This window comes from Pteropus vampyrus, unplaced genomic scaffold (genome assembly GCF_000151845.1).
Source record: "Pteropus vampyrus isolate Shadow unplaced genomic scaffold, Pvam_2.0 Scaffold1, whole genome shotgun sequence".
NCBI lineage: Eukaryota > Metazoa > Chordata > Mammalia > Chiroptera > Pteropodidae > Pteropus > Pteropus vampyrus.
In genome coordinates this window covers 26,120,370-26,135,455 of record NW_011888782.1, presented here as the reverse complement: position 1 = coordinate 26,135,455, position 15,086 = coordinate 26,120,370, and the positions used below count along the sequence as shown (strand labels likewise).

The 15,086-nt window shown below is 32.2% G+C and overlaps 1 protein-coding gene across 4 annotated transcripts in view; it reads right to left on the bottom strand.

Moving 5' to 3' along the window:
• GSK3B (glycogen synthase kinase 3 beta) overlaps positions 1-15,086 on the bottom strand; it is a 182,991-nt gene that overhangs the window by 56,112 nt on the left and 111,793 nt on the right. For all 4 annotated transcript variants that reach the window (XM_011373937.2, XM_011374016.2, XM_011374098.2 and 1 more), the window contains 3 exons: positions 12,436-12,566; positions 9,089-9,195; positions 4,646-4,743 (listed from right to left, as the gene is read on the bottom strand). In XM_011373937.2, coding sequence (XP_011372239.1) covers positions 4,646-4,743; positions 9,089-9,195; positions 12,436-12,566 — 336 coding nt within the window. The remainder of the gene's footprint in view (positions 1-4,645; positions 4,744-9,088; positions 9,196-12,435; positions 12,567-15,086) is intronic.

Below are 15,086 nucleotides of genomic sequence, written 5' to 3'. Positions count from 1 at the left end.
AGAAATTGAGCTCTGGACTGAAGCTCACCTTTCCTTACTTGAAATTTGTTTTAAAATTTGGAGGGGGAAAAGAAACTATTAGTAAAATTTCCAGCCTTTCTAGGTCCAGAACTTCCCCAAACTGCTTCTACTTCAATCCATCTGGAGAATTTGGGAAGTATTTGTCACTTATATAAGAAAGTTAGTGATCAAATCCTCAGCAGCTAAATACTACATATAATTTATTTTCAAAGGCAGTAACATATCACTTAACTTTAATGATATATTCTCAGAATCAATTATGAAATTCAGAATATAATCATACAACAGAATTATGCAGTCATTTAAAAAAACAGTCAAAATATACTTTTTTATGTGAGAAATACAATTATTTAGTTTAAAAAGTCTATAAACAGATGGCATTTTTGTTTAAACATATATGCATAGAAAAGTATATAAAAATATTTATAGAAGTTATTTTTCATGAGTAGTAAGAAATCGCTTTTGCTCTTTGTATTTGTGTTTTCTCAGCATTCTGCATTGAGCATATAAAATTATAACATATATAATTATTTAAAAAGTAAACATCATTAAAAAATAATACTTTCTCCAAGCATTCAGAAGACTCTTTTTTCTAAATAACCCCATTGGTGTGACTGATGGCAGAGGTGCCAAATGACAATGCTATATCACTAAATTGATGTTTGTGAAATTCTTGGTAGTAGTTCTCCCAAAAAGTCTTATTTTTTTTTAACCAGGTATCTGAAACTACATCGGGTAATTTTTGGTATTATTTTAACTAGCATGTTAAGGACAATTTTAAGAAAAAAAATCTTATTACCTGAGAAGTCCTTAATAAAATTTCTTTTAAAAAATGTTTTTAAAATCCGAGCATTTTTTTAATATTCATAAGTTAACTGGCATAATGAAATGCTGAGCTGATAACCCTTTGCATGAAATCAACCTCAGAAAATTAAGTGTTCTTCATATTTAGAAATGATTTTTCATGACTTTCAATTCTGTTCTGCTTTATACTTTTAGCTTATTCTGAATATTTTGCAAAAGCCTTATTAGAGGGCAGGGAGGGAAGAGATTTTTAAAAGTTAGCTAGAATGAGATAAAGTTAGTTCAGTTTATAAAACTGTTACTCATGCTATAAATATTGGCATGGACACCTGAGCCAATAAAACTTAATGAACATATACAACCACCATACTAACTTTTCTTATTAATTCCCAGGTAATTCCAAATTCATGAATACACAATGGTTGACCAGCGATCTGGCACCAGGGACCAGTGCTCCTATGAGAATCTAATGCCTGATGATCTGAGGTAGAGCTGAAGCAGTGATGCTAGCGCTGGGGAGCGGCTGCAAATACAGATGAAGCTTCGCTAGCTCACCTGCCACTCACCTCCTGCTGTGTGGCCTAGTTCCCAACAGGCCACAGACCGGTACCCATCTGTGGCCCGGGAGTTAGGGACCCCTGTCTAGCGGCTTAATTCAAGTTTTTATGGAAAACCATTTTGGTGCCCTTGGATATTAAATCATAATAAAACAAAGTCCCTGCTCAGAAAGTTTATAAAATAATGAGGCAAGTCTACCGCACATAAAATTCATTAAGTTTGCTATAAGATTGCTTAATTTTTTGCATAAACTCAATTCAGAGAGAAGAATATCTATTTTACAGGGGCGTGTTAGCTACCCAGATACTCCAGAGGAATCCCCATGAGATTTTCAAAAGAAAAATGGAAAAAGAGCAGAAAAGAACAGATTAACATGGATTCCCTAGTTATCACAAAGACTAACAGCTCATGACTATTATCTCAAAAAAATCAAAAACTGAATTGGGAACCTGAGACCACTTTCATGGAAAATTCAAATCAATTCTTGAAGCCCTGATTAGTAGCAGGAACAGAATCTGTTTAAAAAATAAAATGTCTTAATAACATTTAACTTCGAAAGCTAACCTATACAACTTCTCTTTTCTGATTTACAACTTAAATCACGAAAACTGGAACAGTTAAATCAGAATTAGCTATGAATTTTATTTCAACAAAACATCACAGATTTTCAATATTTAAGTAACAGATGTACAGAATCAACAAGATTTAGATCTAGATTAAACACACACATAATCCCTACAATGTTTACTAACCTCCATTCATTAAGATTTAGAGCTATATCACACACACACACACACACACCCGTCACAACAAAATGTCTATTAACCTCAATGTAATGTACAACATCAGTTCACCAAATGGATGGGAAACAAGTACTGATATTTCATCTACTCTGAGCAGTCACACTTAGGAATGTAAAAGGGACCAAGAAGCTGGATATTCCGAAGTGCCCTGGGGTGCTAATTCCATTATCTCATATCGCTTTCAAAACATCGATAGATGGTGACTTGGAACTATAGTAGGGTGATGACTCTGTTCCTTACAGATAAATGCAAGATGACAAGAAAACACATAAATGAAAGAGTGTTTTATAGTTGGCCTACTGCTACAAATTGATCACAAACCAATTTGCGAAAAGTTAAGCCCTGAATGAAAATAAAGTCTTAAACCATCAATCACAAACTGACAGTTTCTACTAAAATCTATTAAATAAGCACAAATCAATACTGGCAAAAAAAAAAAAAAAAAACGAATTACAAGAACTGAACAAAAAGTGGTAACAAAAACTCAACATAAAGTTTTATAAGATCGAGTGAATGGCAAGTATAAGATATGGACTTATCACAGATGTGCACTTGGCAATTTCATTTCTATCATAGATGAATTGATTAAAATTAACAATGCTAAACTATATTTAGTTGAGAAATGACACAATTCTAATAAGCTAAACATATATGACGAATAGAATGGCAATATACCCAGAGAATTGTATGGTGAGCTTAAGTTCATCAAGTGAAAGCGTGGGGATAGAAGACATGCTCAATGGTTGCACGAGAGCAGGGGTCAGCAAACTATGGCCCAATCTGTTTTTGTAGGGCCCATGAACTAAGAATTGACTTTACAGATAATCATTTGCAATTAGTGTGATGATAGGGAACACGAACTTTGAACTCCAATTAAGAGAAATGTGAGAGCTCCCCCAAAAGAACTCCATTCTCCTAATTATTAGACTGTATTACCAAAAACAAAGTGTCCAGTTATTATGTTTTGAATTTCATCCATGAACAATCTATGGAAATTTGTTTTCTCTTTTGTTAATACATATCTCGATGATAGCCTTGATTTGCATTTTAGCCGACAAAGCCCCAAATATTTTATCTAGCCCTTTACAGAAAAAGTTTGCCAACCCCTATATCAGAGCATTAATTTGAATAATGGGGAATACGTAGGCTTTTGGGAAACAAAAATTCAAAATATTTGAATTTAGATCTGAGATCTGAGAGTAGTGTGGGAATCAGGAAGGAAGTAGATCTGCTTAACAAAGGTTAAATGTTCAATTTGAAACTAAAAGATGGTTACCAAAAAGGAAAAAAAAAAAAAAGACTGCAAATATACAGTTGTCTCAGGTGCAAACCATAAGAAATTATATGGATAATAAGGAAAATTCTTGATCACACACTGATCTTCTCAATCACACTTGCACATATTGATATCTAGCAAAATCACTTTATCAAAAGCAATATATTTTTTATAGAATTAAGTACAAAGCTTTTAAAATAACTTAATCACAGTCCTGTGTACAACTGGTAAAGGCTACCAAAAGTTATGGCTCAGTACAATCAAAACTAAATTCAAGCTGTCCAGATACAGAACAGGCTACATCCCTAATTAGCGATCTGATGGCTGGAACTATTAAAGAAAATACTAGAAAACCCTGTCAGGAATATAAATTAAAAAGTTTTGCCTTGCATGGAGAATCTATAGATATTTTCAATTTTATATTTCTATTAAATATTTGGAAAATCAAGAATAACACCCAAAAGACAGTAGTAGGTATTGTTGCTTTGGCCAAACTATAACCTTAGAACGAACCAATCTAGTGGCCTAAATATAAAGACGTTAGATTTTTTTAAAAAGGGGGGGATAAGATCTCAAATATTAAAAAATTTAAAAAATTACATTTAAAAACTCAATTAAAATCCCATCCCTACTGTTCTTAAGAACAATACTAATTCTAAGATAATATTTTGAATCTGGTGTTGTTAATGAAAGTGTTGACAGACCCGATACATAAAGTTATATTAAATCTATGAGTCAAAATTCTACTTCTCTCAGTGGTCTACTCATACATGTAGATATTCATGCTTCCATTTTGTATTTATATACTGAATAAATACAAGCATCTTTTATGTGCTCAATAAAGTATTAGGAGCAGAGAATACAAGTGAGCAAAAACAGACATAGCTTGTGCTCTTATTCAGTTTATATACATTTTAGTAATCTTGCAGCTTTTAAGCAATTTAATTTTTTTTTTTTTTTTGCATCGGATATCCAAAATGGCTTTTCCAGGATCATACAACAGTAGAATGACTCAATTAGAAACTGAAAGGCTGTGTTCTTACACTTCTTCTATAGCTGAATTTGCTATGTGATCTTGGATCAGTTTCTCCATTTAAGTTTTTCATGGATGTGTACATGTATGCACTCTTAGAATAACAACAAAATTACTTCCAGTTCAAAAATTCCAATTCAACCTCCTTACCTTGATTATTTCCACCAACTGATCCACACCACTGTCCCCTGGAAATATTGGTTGTCCTAATAACAGCTCAGCCAGCACACAGCCCGCAGACCATACATCTGAAGAGAAAACAAAGCTTACTAATACTGTTTAGCTTAAGTTAAGTTGAAAAATATTTGTATATATTTTCTAATTTTACTTTAATCAGAGAATAAACATCACAATCAAAAGAATGCCCAATCCAGAACAGAAGAAAAAGTCATCAAACCATTCTTAATCCATTTTAAAATTAAGTGTTAAATTTACTAAAAATGAAACAAGGCCAATAATAATAATCCAATAAGAGGTAAAATCCATTTAATTATCAAATATCAGGTGTTCAAGTCTTCAACAACCAAGACAGGGGAATTCTAGTACCAAAACATAGGGCATGATTATATACTTGTCACACTTAAAAATAAGTCAAAGTGACACAATTTCTGTAATTAGCAGGTGCTTACAGAGTAGCAACAACCAAGGGTTTAATCTCCTGTACAGAGAATTGTAAGCCAATGCAAATTCTGTGAAACAATTTTAGAACTTTAAATGGTTTGACTTTTATGTTGTAATATTGACAGAAAAATGTGCTTAAATATATTACATATCATTTTTAAATGATGCAAAGATAGAATATACTTAATTTTGCAAATTGAAAAATAATTCACTTTTAAGTCAAAGTGGAAACCTCAATCCCTGAGGGGAAAAAAAACTTTAAAAATATTTAATTAATAAATTTTAATAATGTGTAAATTTAATAAATTTAAAAATAATTTTAAAGTACACATCATTGCTTACCCATAAATAGTCCTCATTTAGAACTATTGTCCTGGGATAATTACTAATTACTTTCTCTTGTAAAAGTATTACCAATGGGAAAATAAATGATATGGTCACTCATTTATAGCCCATCAGTAAGACTTTCTGTAAGGAAAAGCTAACTTTCAGTTTCTAGATGCCCAAGATTGCTGGGTTGTTTTTTTTTTTTTATGAACAATCAAGTGCTTTAGGGAGATGAACATAAATCACTTCTGGCCTTTCTCATCTACCGGTAGGGAAGGAGAATAGTGGAATGGCAAGAAGACAACAAATAATTTAAGTGGTCTCATGTGGTAAGATGTGCTATCAAGAGGGACTGGAAATCCCTGCTCCAGTGACTACTTTTTCCCAACCTAGAAAAATAATGACATAAGATTCATTTAAGAAATTCAAGCTGAATTTGTCTAGTTCCAAATAATAACAAAGACACTTATTTTACAAACATAGATTGAAAAAGCCTTCCTAGACATATTAGGAAATTGTTAAATGAAGCAAATATGAAAACTTGCTAGGAAATCCTTACTTTACTTAAGGTCAATAGTAATACTAACTCCTAAAATCAAGTGGAAAAGATGTATCGCCTTATTAATGCAAACTCTTTATTTTGATCCATGTTTAAAAACATTCCTTTACCTAGCTAATTAGATGAAAGGTAATATGCACTCACTTCTTTCCTCTATAAAAGGAAAAATTCATCTCAGAAGACACAGCTGGAAAAATTGCAGGGGAATAATTACAGTTTCATTAAAACACACACACACACACACACACACACACACACACAAAACAAACAAAAAAAACCATGGGAAACACTTTCTTAGGCAGGATTAATGTAAGCTACAAATATGGGAGACAAGGAGTAAAACATTAAGAATGCTGTTGCTTAGTGGTTGTCACGGAAGATTAATGATAAAAAGATTCAGGTGACAACTATACTAGTAGTCTTTAATATATGTTAACTTAGGAAAATTACTAAAACCAAGATATTTATCATTCATTTTTCTGGGAGATACCAAAATATCTTCTATTCTTAACTCCACAGAACAAATGGATGATATTCTTCAAACAGAACAAAACAGAACTGAACAGAAGGCATGAAGAAATAAGTGCTCTGGCATACTGAATTTTCTGGTTTTTTGGGGTTTAAGCCAAAACAGTATTCTGTTTCACACTTAACTCTAATTCATGGTAAAAGCAACCTTTCAAGACCATCTAATTTAACATACTTCACAGATAAAAAAAAAATTAAGGCACAATAAAGTTCAATGACTTGTTCAAGGTCAAGCTAGTGAATAGCAGAGGTAGGCCTGGAACCCAATTTCAATTCCCAATCAAGATACCAGTGTCTTGAATAACTGCCTCATTATCACAGAATAACTGTTTCTTCAAGGGTTTGTAAGCTTAATTCCGTATCCTAAAGAAGCTATTTGTTCTCAGTCTACCATTTCTCAGTAAGACAATATAGCAGAGCCATCAGTCTTAGCTCTAGTTATATCTGAATATGATAATAATTTAGTCAGAACCAGCTACTCTTTCACTTTAAACATCATTGTTTAAAATACTTCCAAAATGTACCTGTATTAGTACACTTCTACATACCTTTGCTTTTCTCTGTTTACAAATCTTCCAAAGTTTTAAGAGGCAAGTAATCTAAGTCTAAAAAGGGAGGCCATATCTAGGCTTATTTGGGTTCAGAAGGCCCCAGAGTTAAACAAGTGGCATATAGTGAGTCCTAAGTCTAGAAAATCAGAAGTCAGAATCTTGGCTTTAGCCATGCAAAAGAGGCTACTGGAAAGCAGGGACTCATAACATCCAGAGAATTGGCTCCTAATAGAGAAAACAGACTATGCTGTCTTTCATGAGAAGATTCCAAAAAGCTGCTAGGCACATGGACATTTACAGAAGTAATGCATTCTTAAAAGGGTCAAAAGTTTATATAAACATGCCTTAATGTGTCAGATGATGTGGTAATAACTTTTTTTAAAAGAAGTTAACTACATTTACTTAGGCACAACTCATCTTAGTATCTGGTGTGCAGGTGATCAGCAGCATGTAAAATATAAAGCACTTAGAAAACCAAATGACATCTCTAAAGATAACGGGCTAAAATTTGCTTTTGGTAAAATTTGCTTTTGAGTTAAAAATATCACAAAAAGAATACTACCTTACATTTCTATAGTACATTCACTAACATTTTATTTAATCCTCGCAGCCACTCAGAAAGGTAGGCAGAACTGTTAGTAATCTCTGTTTTACAGTTTAGCTAAGTAGTAATAAACCTGGACCTCAAATCCAGTTCTACTCCAATCAATATCCTTTTTCTATTTCTCGTTTGTCCCTTAACATACATCCTATAATGTAGACACGGTGAAATTTGGAGTATATCTCCCGGCTAACCCCCGTATCTATCTATCTATACCTCCCTCCCTGCTCCCCCCCGCCCCGCCCCACACAGAATTATACTTTTTCTCCTCCAGTACAGCAGGTCTCAAGTATGGTCTACAGAGACCTGGGCCTCCAGGACCTTTTCAGAGTTCTGAAGGGCAAAGCTATTTTCATAAAAATACTAAGATGTTATCTGCCTTTTTCACTATATTCACATTTGCCACTGGTGATACAAAAGAAATGCTGGGCAAAACTGCTGTCCCCTTAGCATTTTGTCCTTTGACAAAATAACAATGGTAATGTATTTCTGTTTAGTGATGTTTGTTCATATTAGAGAATTTCTACTTGTATCAAAAGACACAAATTGTCCAAGTTCTGATTTTTCTTAGTTTTCTATTACTGGGGGCTTTTGTTTGTTTGTTTGGTATTTGTATGCTTTGTTTCTGTTTTTGGACTAAGGAATTCTCTTCGGAAACGATATATAACAATAAAATAATTTTGATCTCCATTCTCACCTAGCCTAAGGCTATACCTCCTTTCTTAGCTTCCTATTCATATCCAGCTGATCATACTCTCCATGTTCACTCCTACTTGTGGACAAAAATGGGGTAGAAGAGACGGTCAATGAAGACTGAGTAAATTATCTCCATTCAATTCCTTTTATCACTGATTTTTGTGAATACTTCTACAAAATCACTGGAGTTAGCCAAAATACTAATGAAAAAGTCAGAATTATTTTTTGACCTGAATTAAAATTAAGTAACCAATTGAGATGACATAATAGGAATGTCAACAATATGGACATATTTCTTTACTTTCATCATAAACTTAAAGGATGCAAATTCTCCAACTGGTGATCATGCTCAGAAGTGAGTATTTCAGGGAAATTAAAAAAAATAATAATAAGGAAAGAAAAGGTATACTTAGGATTTATTTGAAAGTTAAAAACAAATGTCATCATAAAGAAAGCATGCAGTCACAAAGGATTAGCTTTATTATTCTAGTAATCCAAGAAATCTCAAAATAGGATAGTAAATACATTTTAAATTCTAAACGGCAATTTTTTTTACATTCTACACATTTTTGCATATTGATCGTCAAAAAGAAACATATTTCAGGGCATACCTATCTTTATATTTAAGTGAAAGTATAGATTAGCAGTAGTAAATTACTAAAAATAAGACAATTAATAACTGCAAGCCATTATATTCAGATAGTACTTACCTATACTAGAGGTATAATCAGTGGCTCCAAAGATCAACTCTGGTGCCCTATAGTACCGAGAACAGATATACGAAACATTGGGTTCTCCTCGGACCAGCTGCTTTGCACTAATAAAAAATAAATAAATAAAAAGCAGAGATTCTTTAAACTAAATTTAAATCTTAAAAGAACCTAAACTGCTATTATTCACAACACTGAATGTTTATCTAAGATGCATATAATTCCAATCATAAAACATATGAAAAAGAAAATATGAACTATATCTCTGACAAAAGAAGCTTAAAATTTTAACACAACATTAATTTAAAAAAATAACAACAACTTTTAAAGACTGCATTTGTCAACTGTCACCCTAAGGAAAAAAGAGCTAAAAAGTCATAAGAGGATAAATGCTGAATTCCTTCTGACCCTCTGTGTTCCCTAAATTCCACCTCTAAAATACAAAGAAGAAAGGGTAGAAAAATGATACCTCTCCCCACCAAAAAGCATAGTAATAGATTATAAGAATGAATACTTTTCACTCATTTTTTTTAGGGTTAGGAAATTGAGCCACTTTTTCATAATCTGACTTCTGACTCAGAGTGACTATCCCAAGGCTTATAGACCCAATCTACTTTATTTTTTCCCTCATCTTTATCAATTTGTTAACTGTCAAGACATCTATTACCCAATTAAAACAAGACATGCTCATTCTTTTAGGGCAGAGATGATTCATAGCTTATGAATTCTTAACTCTGCTGTCCTAAAATTAATTACATGTTCTCTTAATTCCACTTTCCTTACAAAACTTTGTGGCATATATTTTAAACATTAATGTAAATTATCTTTTGAGATATCTCTCAAGATAACTTGAAGACACATTATCAAAATAAATAAACTGCTGTAGAAGCTAACTATTTTGACATACAACAGAGAAAAATACAAGAAATGAATATGAACAACAAATCAAAATAATAAAAAAGTAAGTAACAAGAGAAGGTTAAGAAAATTTTGAGGTAAAGGTATGGGAAAATCAGAGATAGATGAAAGTGGTCACAAGAGTTTCAAAGTCTGGACTTTCTTTTCTTCTATTTATTTCTGGTCCATGAAAACTTTTGACCTTAATCTATTTTTCCGTCATTACAAGTTTTGAAGGTGAGAGGCAGTTTACTTTTTAGCATTCTCCACAAGTAATGACACACACCAACCATTTTATATATTAATAAATATCAATCTCTATTTTTAGGCTGCATGAAAATTAAGATACTTTTTCAGCATAACTGATAAAACCTTTCTACTTTATGAAAGATTTTATTAATAAGACACATTCCAATTATGTACTCAGAAATTCAGTATAAGATAAAGAAGGTAATATTGGAAACTTCACAGCCTGATGATTTCTTCACTACTGTTACCTCTTCAGGTGAGGCTGGCTGTAACTTATTGCCCTTTGAGGGTTGAGAGCATCCAATATGGTAGTCACATATAGTCCTAAAGCCCAACCAACCCTTCACCTATTTCCAGGTTCCACTTCATCCAGTAAAAAAATTACTAACAAGGGAATAATACTGTTTTCTTCAAATCATCACCAACCTGGCACTAAGGATCTAAAGTATATCTCAAACTCTACTTGCTAAAACCAACTGTTAAAAACCAAAAAGGCAACTTTGTTATCAGAGCTATTATTAAAAATGAGCTATTATCAAACTAGTGAAGTCCCTGTTTGAAATATATAAGAACAAAGTGATTTTTATGTCCCAATAAAATGAACCATAGCAATAGTGTTGACATTACAGTAAAAGTGGAAACTATTAAACTTGATGTCTCATAGTCTTTTTACAGTCGATACCGATCGGTCACTCTCAGTGGGGAATACACCCCATAAAAATAAAACTCACCTAATTTGGACAATTTGTCCTACATATAATAATAGTAGCACTTTGTTTCAAGCATCAAATAAGAGTTTTGATGTAATATCTTTCACCCCTTCCTATAGTTGAAGGGACAGAGTTCTAGCCTGCAAAATGAGTTGGATCCTGTAATAGGTGTCTGAAATTAGGAAACTGTAAAAAAGGGAATGGTCTGAAAGAAGACACCCTTGTGAGACTAAGAATAGTTAACTCATGACAGAGCAGATATGCTTGTTAAGACTCTCAAGAGACAGTCTATAGAAAAATATATCATATATTAAACCTAAACTTTAAACTGTGGGTAGATATAAAAGTATTACAAAGAGGTAGGAATACAGCTATTTGCAAGTGTGAGTCAACATCTATAAAGAGCTGAGTTGAAAAGTAAGAATTTGTGAGAATGAAAAAAATTTGGAGACAATCCAAGTTATGTGGAGATGTCTTAGGGAGTGAGAGGAGTGCGATTACTCTAGGTGATTACATTAGAGAGAAGACAGGTTAATTGCCTGAGTTACTTGGGGATATAGGCTTGACTTCATGCTGAAAGGTCAGACCACAGAGGCACAAGACCCTGGATACCATGGAGATGGAAAGGATGAAGTCTTATTACACAATGTTACCAAGGAATGAGTTTAAGAAAACAGAAAATGCACTGGAATTTGCAGGAAAAAAAAAAGGAAGAAAATACTGCTACTAGATCTTTTGCCTCATCTCTAAATTGAGATTAACTTGGAGTTTAAAAAGATACACAGTAATGTGTAATAATCAGTATTTTTTAAAAATTAGTTCTTACTGAAAAAGGAATATATACACATAATAAAAATTCAAACAATACAAAAGTACAATCAATGAAAAAGTTTCCTATCTATACTATATTTCCAATATCCCCTTCCTAGGGGCAATCAACGTCATGGATTTATTATATATCATTCCAAAAATAAGCCATACATATATCTGTATACACATGACTACACTCTGTTTTTAAAACACAAAGGAAAATACTATATATACAGTTTTGACCTTGCTTTTTTAATTTAGTATTTCTTAGAGATCATTCCTTTTCAACTCAGAGAGCTACCTCGTGCTTTTTTTCACAGCTACATGTATTACATTCTATGTGTATGTATCATAATTTATCTGGTCATTTTCCTAGTGACAGACATTTATAAACAATGCTACAATAAAAATCCCTGCATATACACTATTTTGAAAATGTCTGTTTCTAAGGGAATAATTCCTAGGAGTTAAATTGCTGGGTGAAAAATTATATGCATTTTTAATTGTGACAAAATTTACCAAAACTACCTTCACAAAAACTGCACTAGTTTATATTCTTTGAATAAGGAATACAGCATTTTTAGACTGACAGTATAAAAGAAATATATTTAAAAAGAGCATTATGAAGTGGAGGGGTGAAATAGGAGAGGAGGGAAAAAAAGGAGAAGAGAGTTAGCTTACCTTCCAAAGTCACAGAGTTTTAAGACAGCTGTATCGGGGTCCAACAAGAGGTTCTGTGGTTTAATATCCCGATGGCAGATTCCAAAGGAATGAATATAGGCTAAACTTCGAAACAGCTGATACATATACAACTGGAATAAATAGTAAAAATTAATTGAATACTTTCTATCCCAAACAAATCAGCATCCTTAGGCAGTAAATAAAGTAACAGATTAACAAACAGGTGAAATGCTGGGAATTATTAGCACTCAATCGTCCTTTAACAAGTTTCATGTCATGTTTATGTTAATTAGCTAATTAAAGTCATTAACCCCATGTTATATTTATAACACCCTTTAATATCTTAAAAAAGGAAATTTTACAATGTCATAATTTTTTACTTTACTAACATCTCACAACAAGCATGCTAAGATTGGGTGTTTTTTTTTTTTTCAAACAGATAAAAAAGCTCAGAGAAATATTGCAAATTATGTGACTAATAAGCAGTGAAGTTTAGACCAAAAGCCAAGTCTTCGTTTTTTAAGCTCATCATTTAAAAAAAATATTTGCCATTTCTTCTTTAGAATAATAATCTTCTGAGACATCAGCCCCAGAGTTTATTGATACAGAGGCCTGGAAAAATTCACATGTGAACTGAGAAAATCTATAATCAATGATCTATCAAGACATTACTAACCCTATTAATAGCATCATTACATTTCCTGTTATCCTTCAGAAATATATAGACTTTAAAACACCATTTAAAAACAGATCCTAGCTGAATACTGACATTAACTTAAATGAATATTTACTTCATTTTTTAAGGAAAGAGCACTGAAATTGCATCTGCATGGAAATAAAAATAAGACTCCTGACCGAGGAAGAAAGGGAATTTATGAAGAAAGTGAATACAGTTGACCCTGAACAACACAGGTTTGAACAGCATGGGTCTACTTACATGTGGATTTTTTCCAACAAATATACTGGAATTTTGGGGGGATATTTCCTTACTACTGTAAAGCAACAGCATTATCAATTACACTAGGCTACCATAAAGCTATCATATTGCTGCTTCTTTGCTACCAGTGCATGAATCATTTTACCCGTAAATATAAATTTTTTCACATTTTCATTTTTTTATTTTTATATTTTCATTTTTGATGTCTGTTAGTAACACACATAATGTCTACAGTGTTTTGTATCATATAAAGCAATATTGATGTAGGTACTGAAAGCCTGATGATTTATCTTGTAAACCAATGACGTAAACTTATAGTATTGTTAAGTTTACTTTCCTTACGATTTTCTTAATCATTATGCTCCTTTTCTCTAGCTTAGTTTATTATAAGAATACAGTATATAATACATATATCATACAAAATATGTGTTAATCAACTGTTTTATGTTACCAGTAAGACTTCCAGTCAATAGTAGGCTAATAGTAGTTAAGATTGGGGGGGAGTCAAAAGTTATAGGTAACATTAGGCACCATATTTAGAGGTTACTTTTAAGAAATAGTTAATTAAAGTTAACGTGGGACCTACTTTCCTTCAAACAAGCACTATGAAAACTGCAGACAGTTGAATTGAATCCTTACTATAATGAACCGAAGCTGGAAAAGCCTAAGCTTTCTTTAAAATGAAGCATGATGTAAATGTATAGATAAGATCCTCAATTAGGTCAGTCTTTTGCTGCCAAAGTTAGAATTTAGAAATTTAGGTAGATTTTAAAAGCTTCATAATTCTATTAAAGTATCATTGTTCACAGAATCAATCTCCAAGTCCTAAGCTTACTCTCAGAGCTCTAAGAGTTTAATTCACTACCACTAAGAAAGTAAGTTCCCATAAGAAATTGAGTTTATAGACAGTAATATACTAAAGGAGACTTTAACTCTGTGTCAGGACACTAATGTCTAAGTGAGCAACAATTAGTGGGAAAAAAATGTTTTGTTTTGTTTGTTAGAAATGCATAAGAGTTTAATAAGGTTAAGGTGTTTTTTTTTTCTGTATTCATTAATTTGAAAGATCTATCTCCATGTATGCAATTTTATATCGTTTTTTGTTTGACTCTGTAAAAGTATATTTATAGGCTGAGTGGCTTATTATACTAGAAGGATAGCAATAACCTTCTATTATACCAGAAGGATAGCAATAACAAGAAAAACAGTGATCATATGCCAGGCATTATTCTAAGTGCTTTGTATGTACGATTTCATTTAAACCTTATGTAGTAGGTACTACTGTTATTTCTATTTTACGTATAAAGTAACTGAGGCACAGAGTTTAAGCAATTTGGCCAATATCACATACTTAATATTCTGTAGTGGCTTTGATAATTACACTTCTTTTAATTACTATTTCTTTATTTTGCCATATTCTTACTCTATTAACTAAAAGTGTAAAACTGTAATTGTTATATAGCTTATCGCTAAGTAAAATATCAGAATGATAAACATTTAAAAACTCAGAGCTATTCAGCACATTTTAAAATTTGAGATTTATTTAACATGTACTGTCAAACTGTTTCACCAACTTGTGTATTCTTGTAATCACTCTGTGAGATACATATTTATCCTAATTTTTTTTTTTGCAAGAGAGGTAATTGAGGCCCAATTAACAGTTTGAACATAATTTGAACACCATTACAAAGTTATCAAATCTAACTCAATTCCA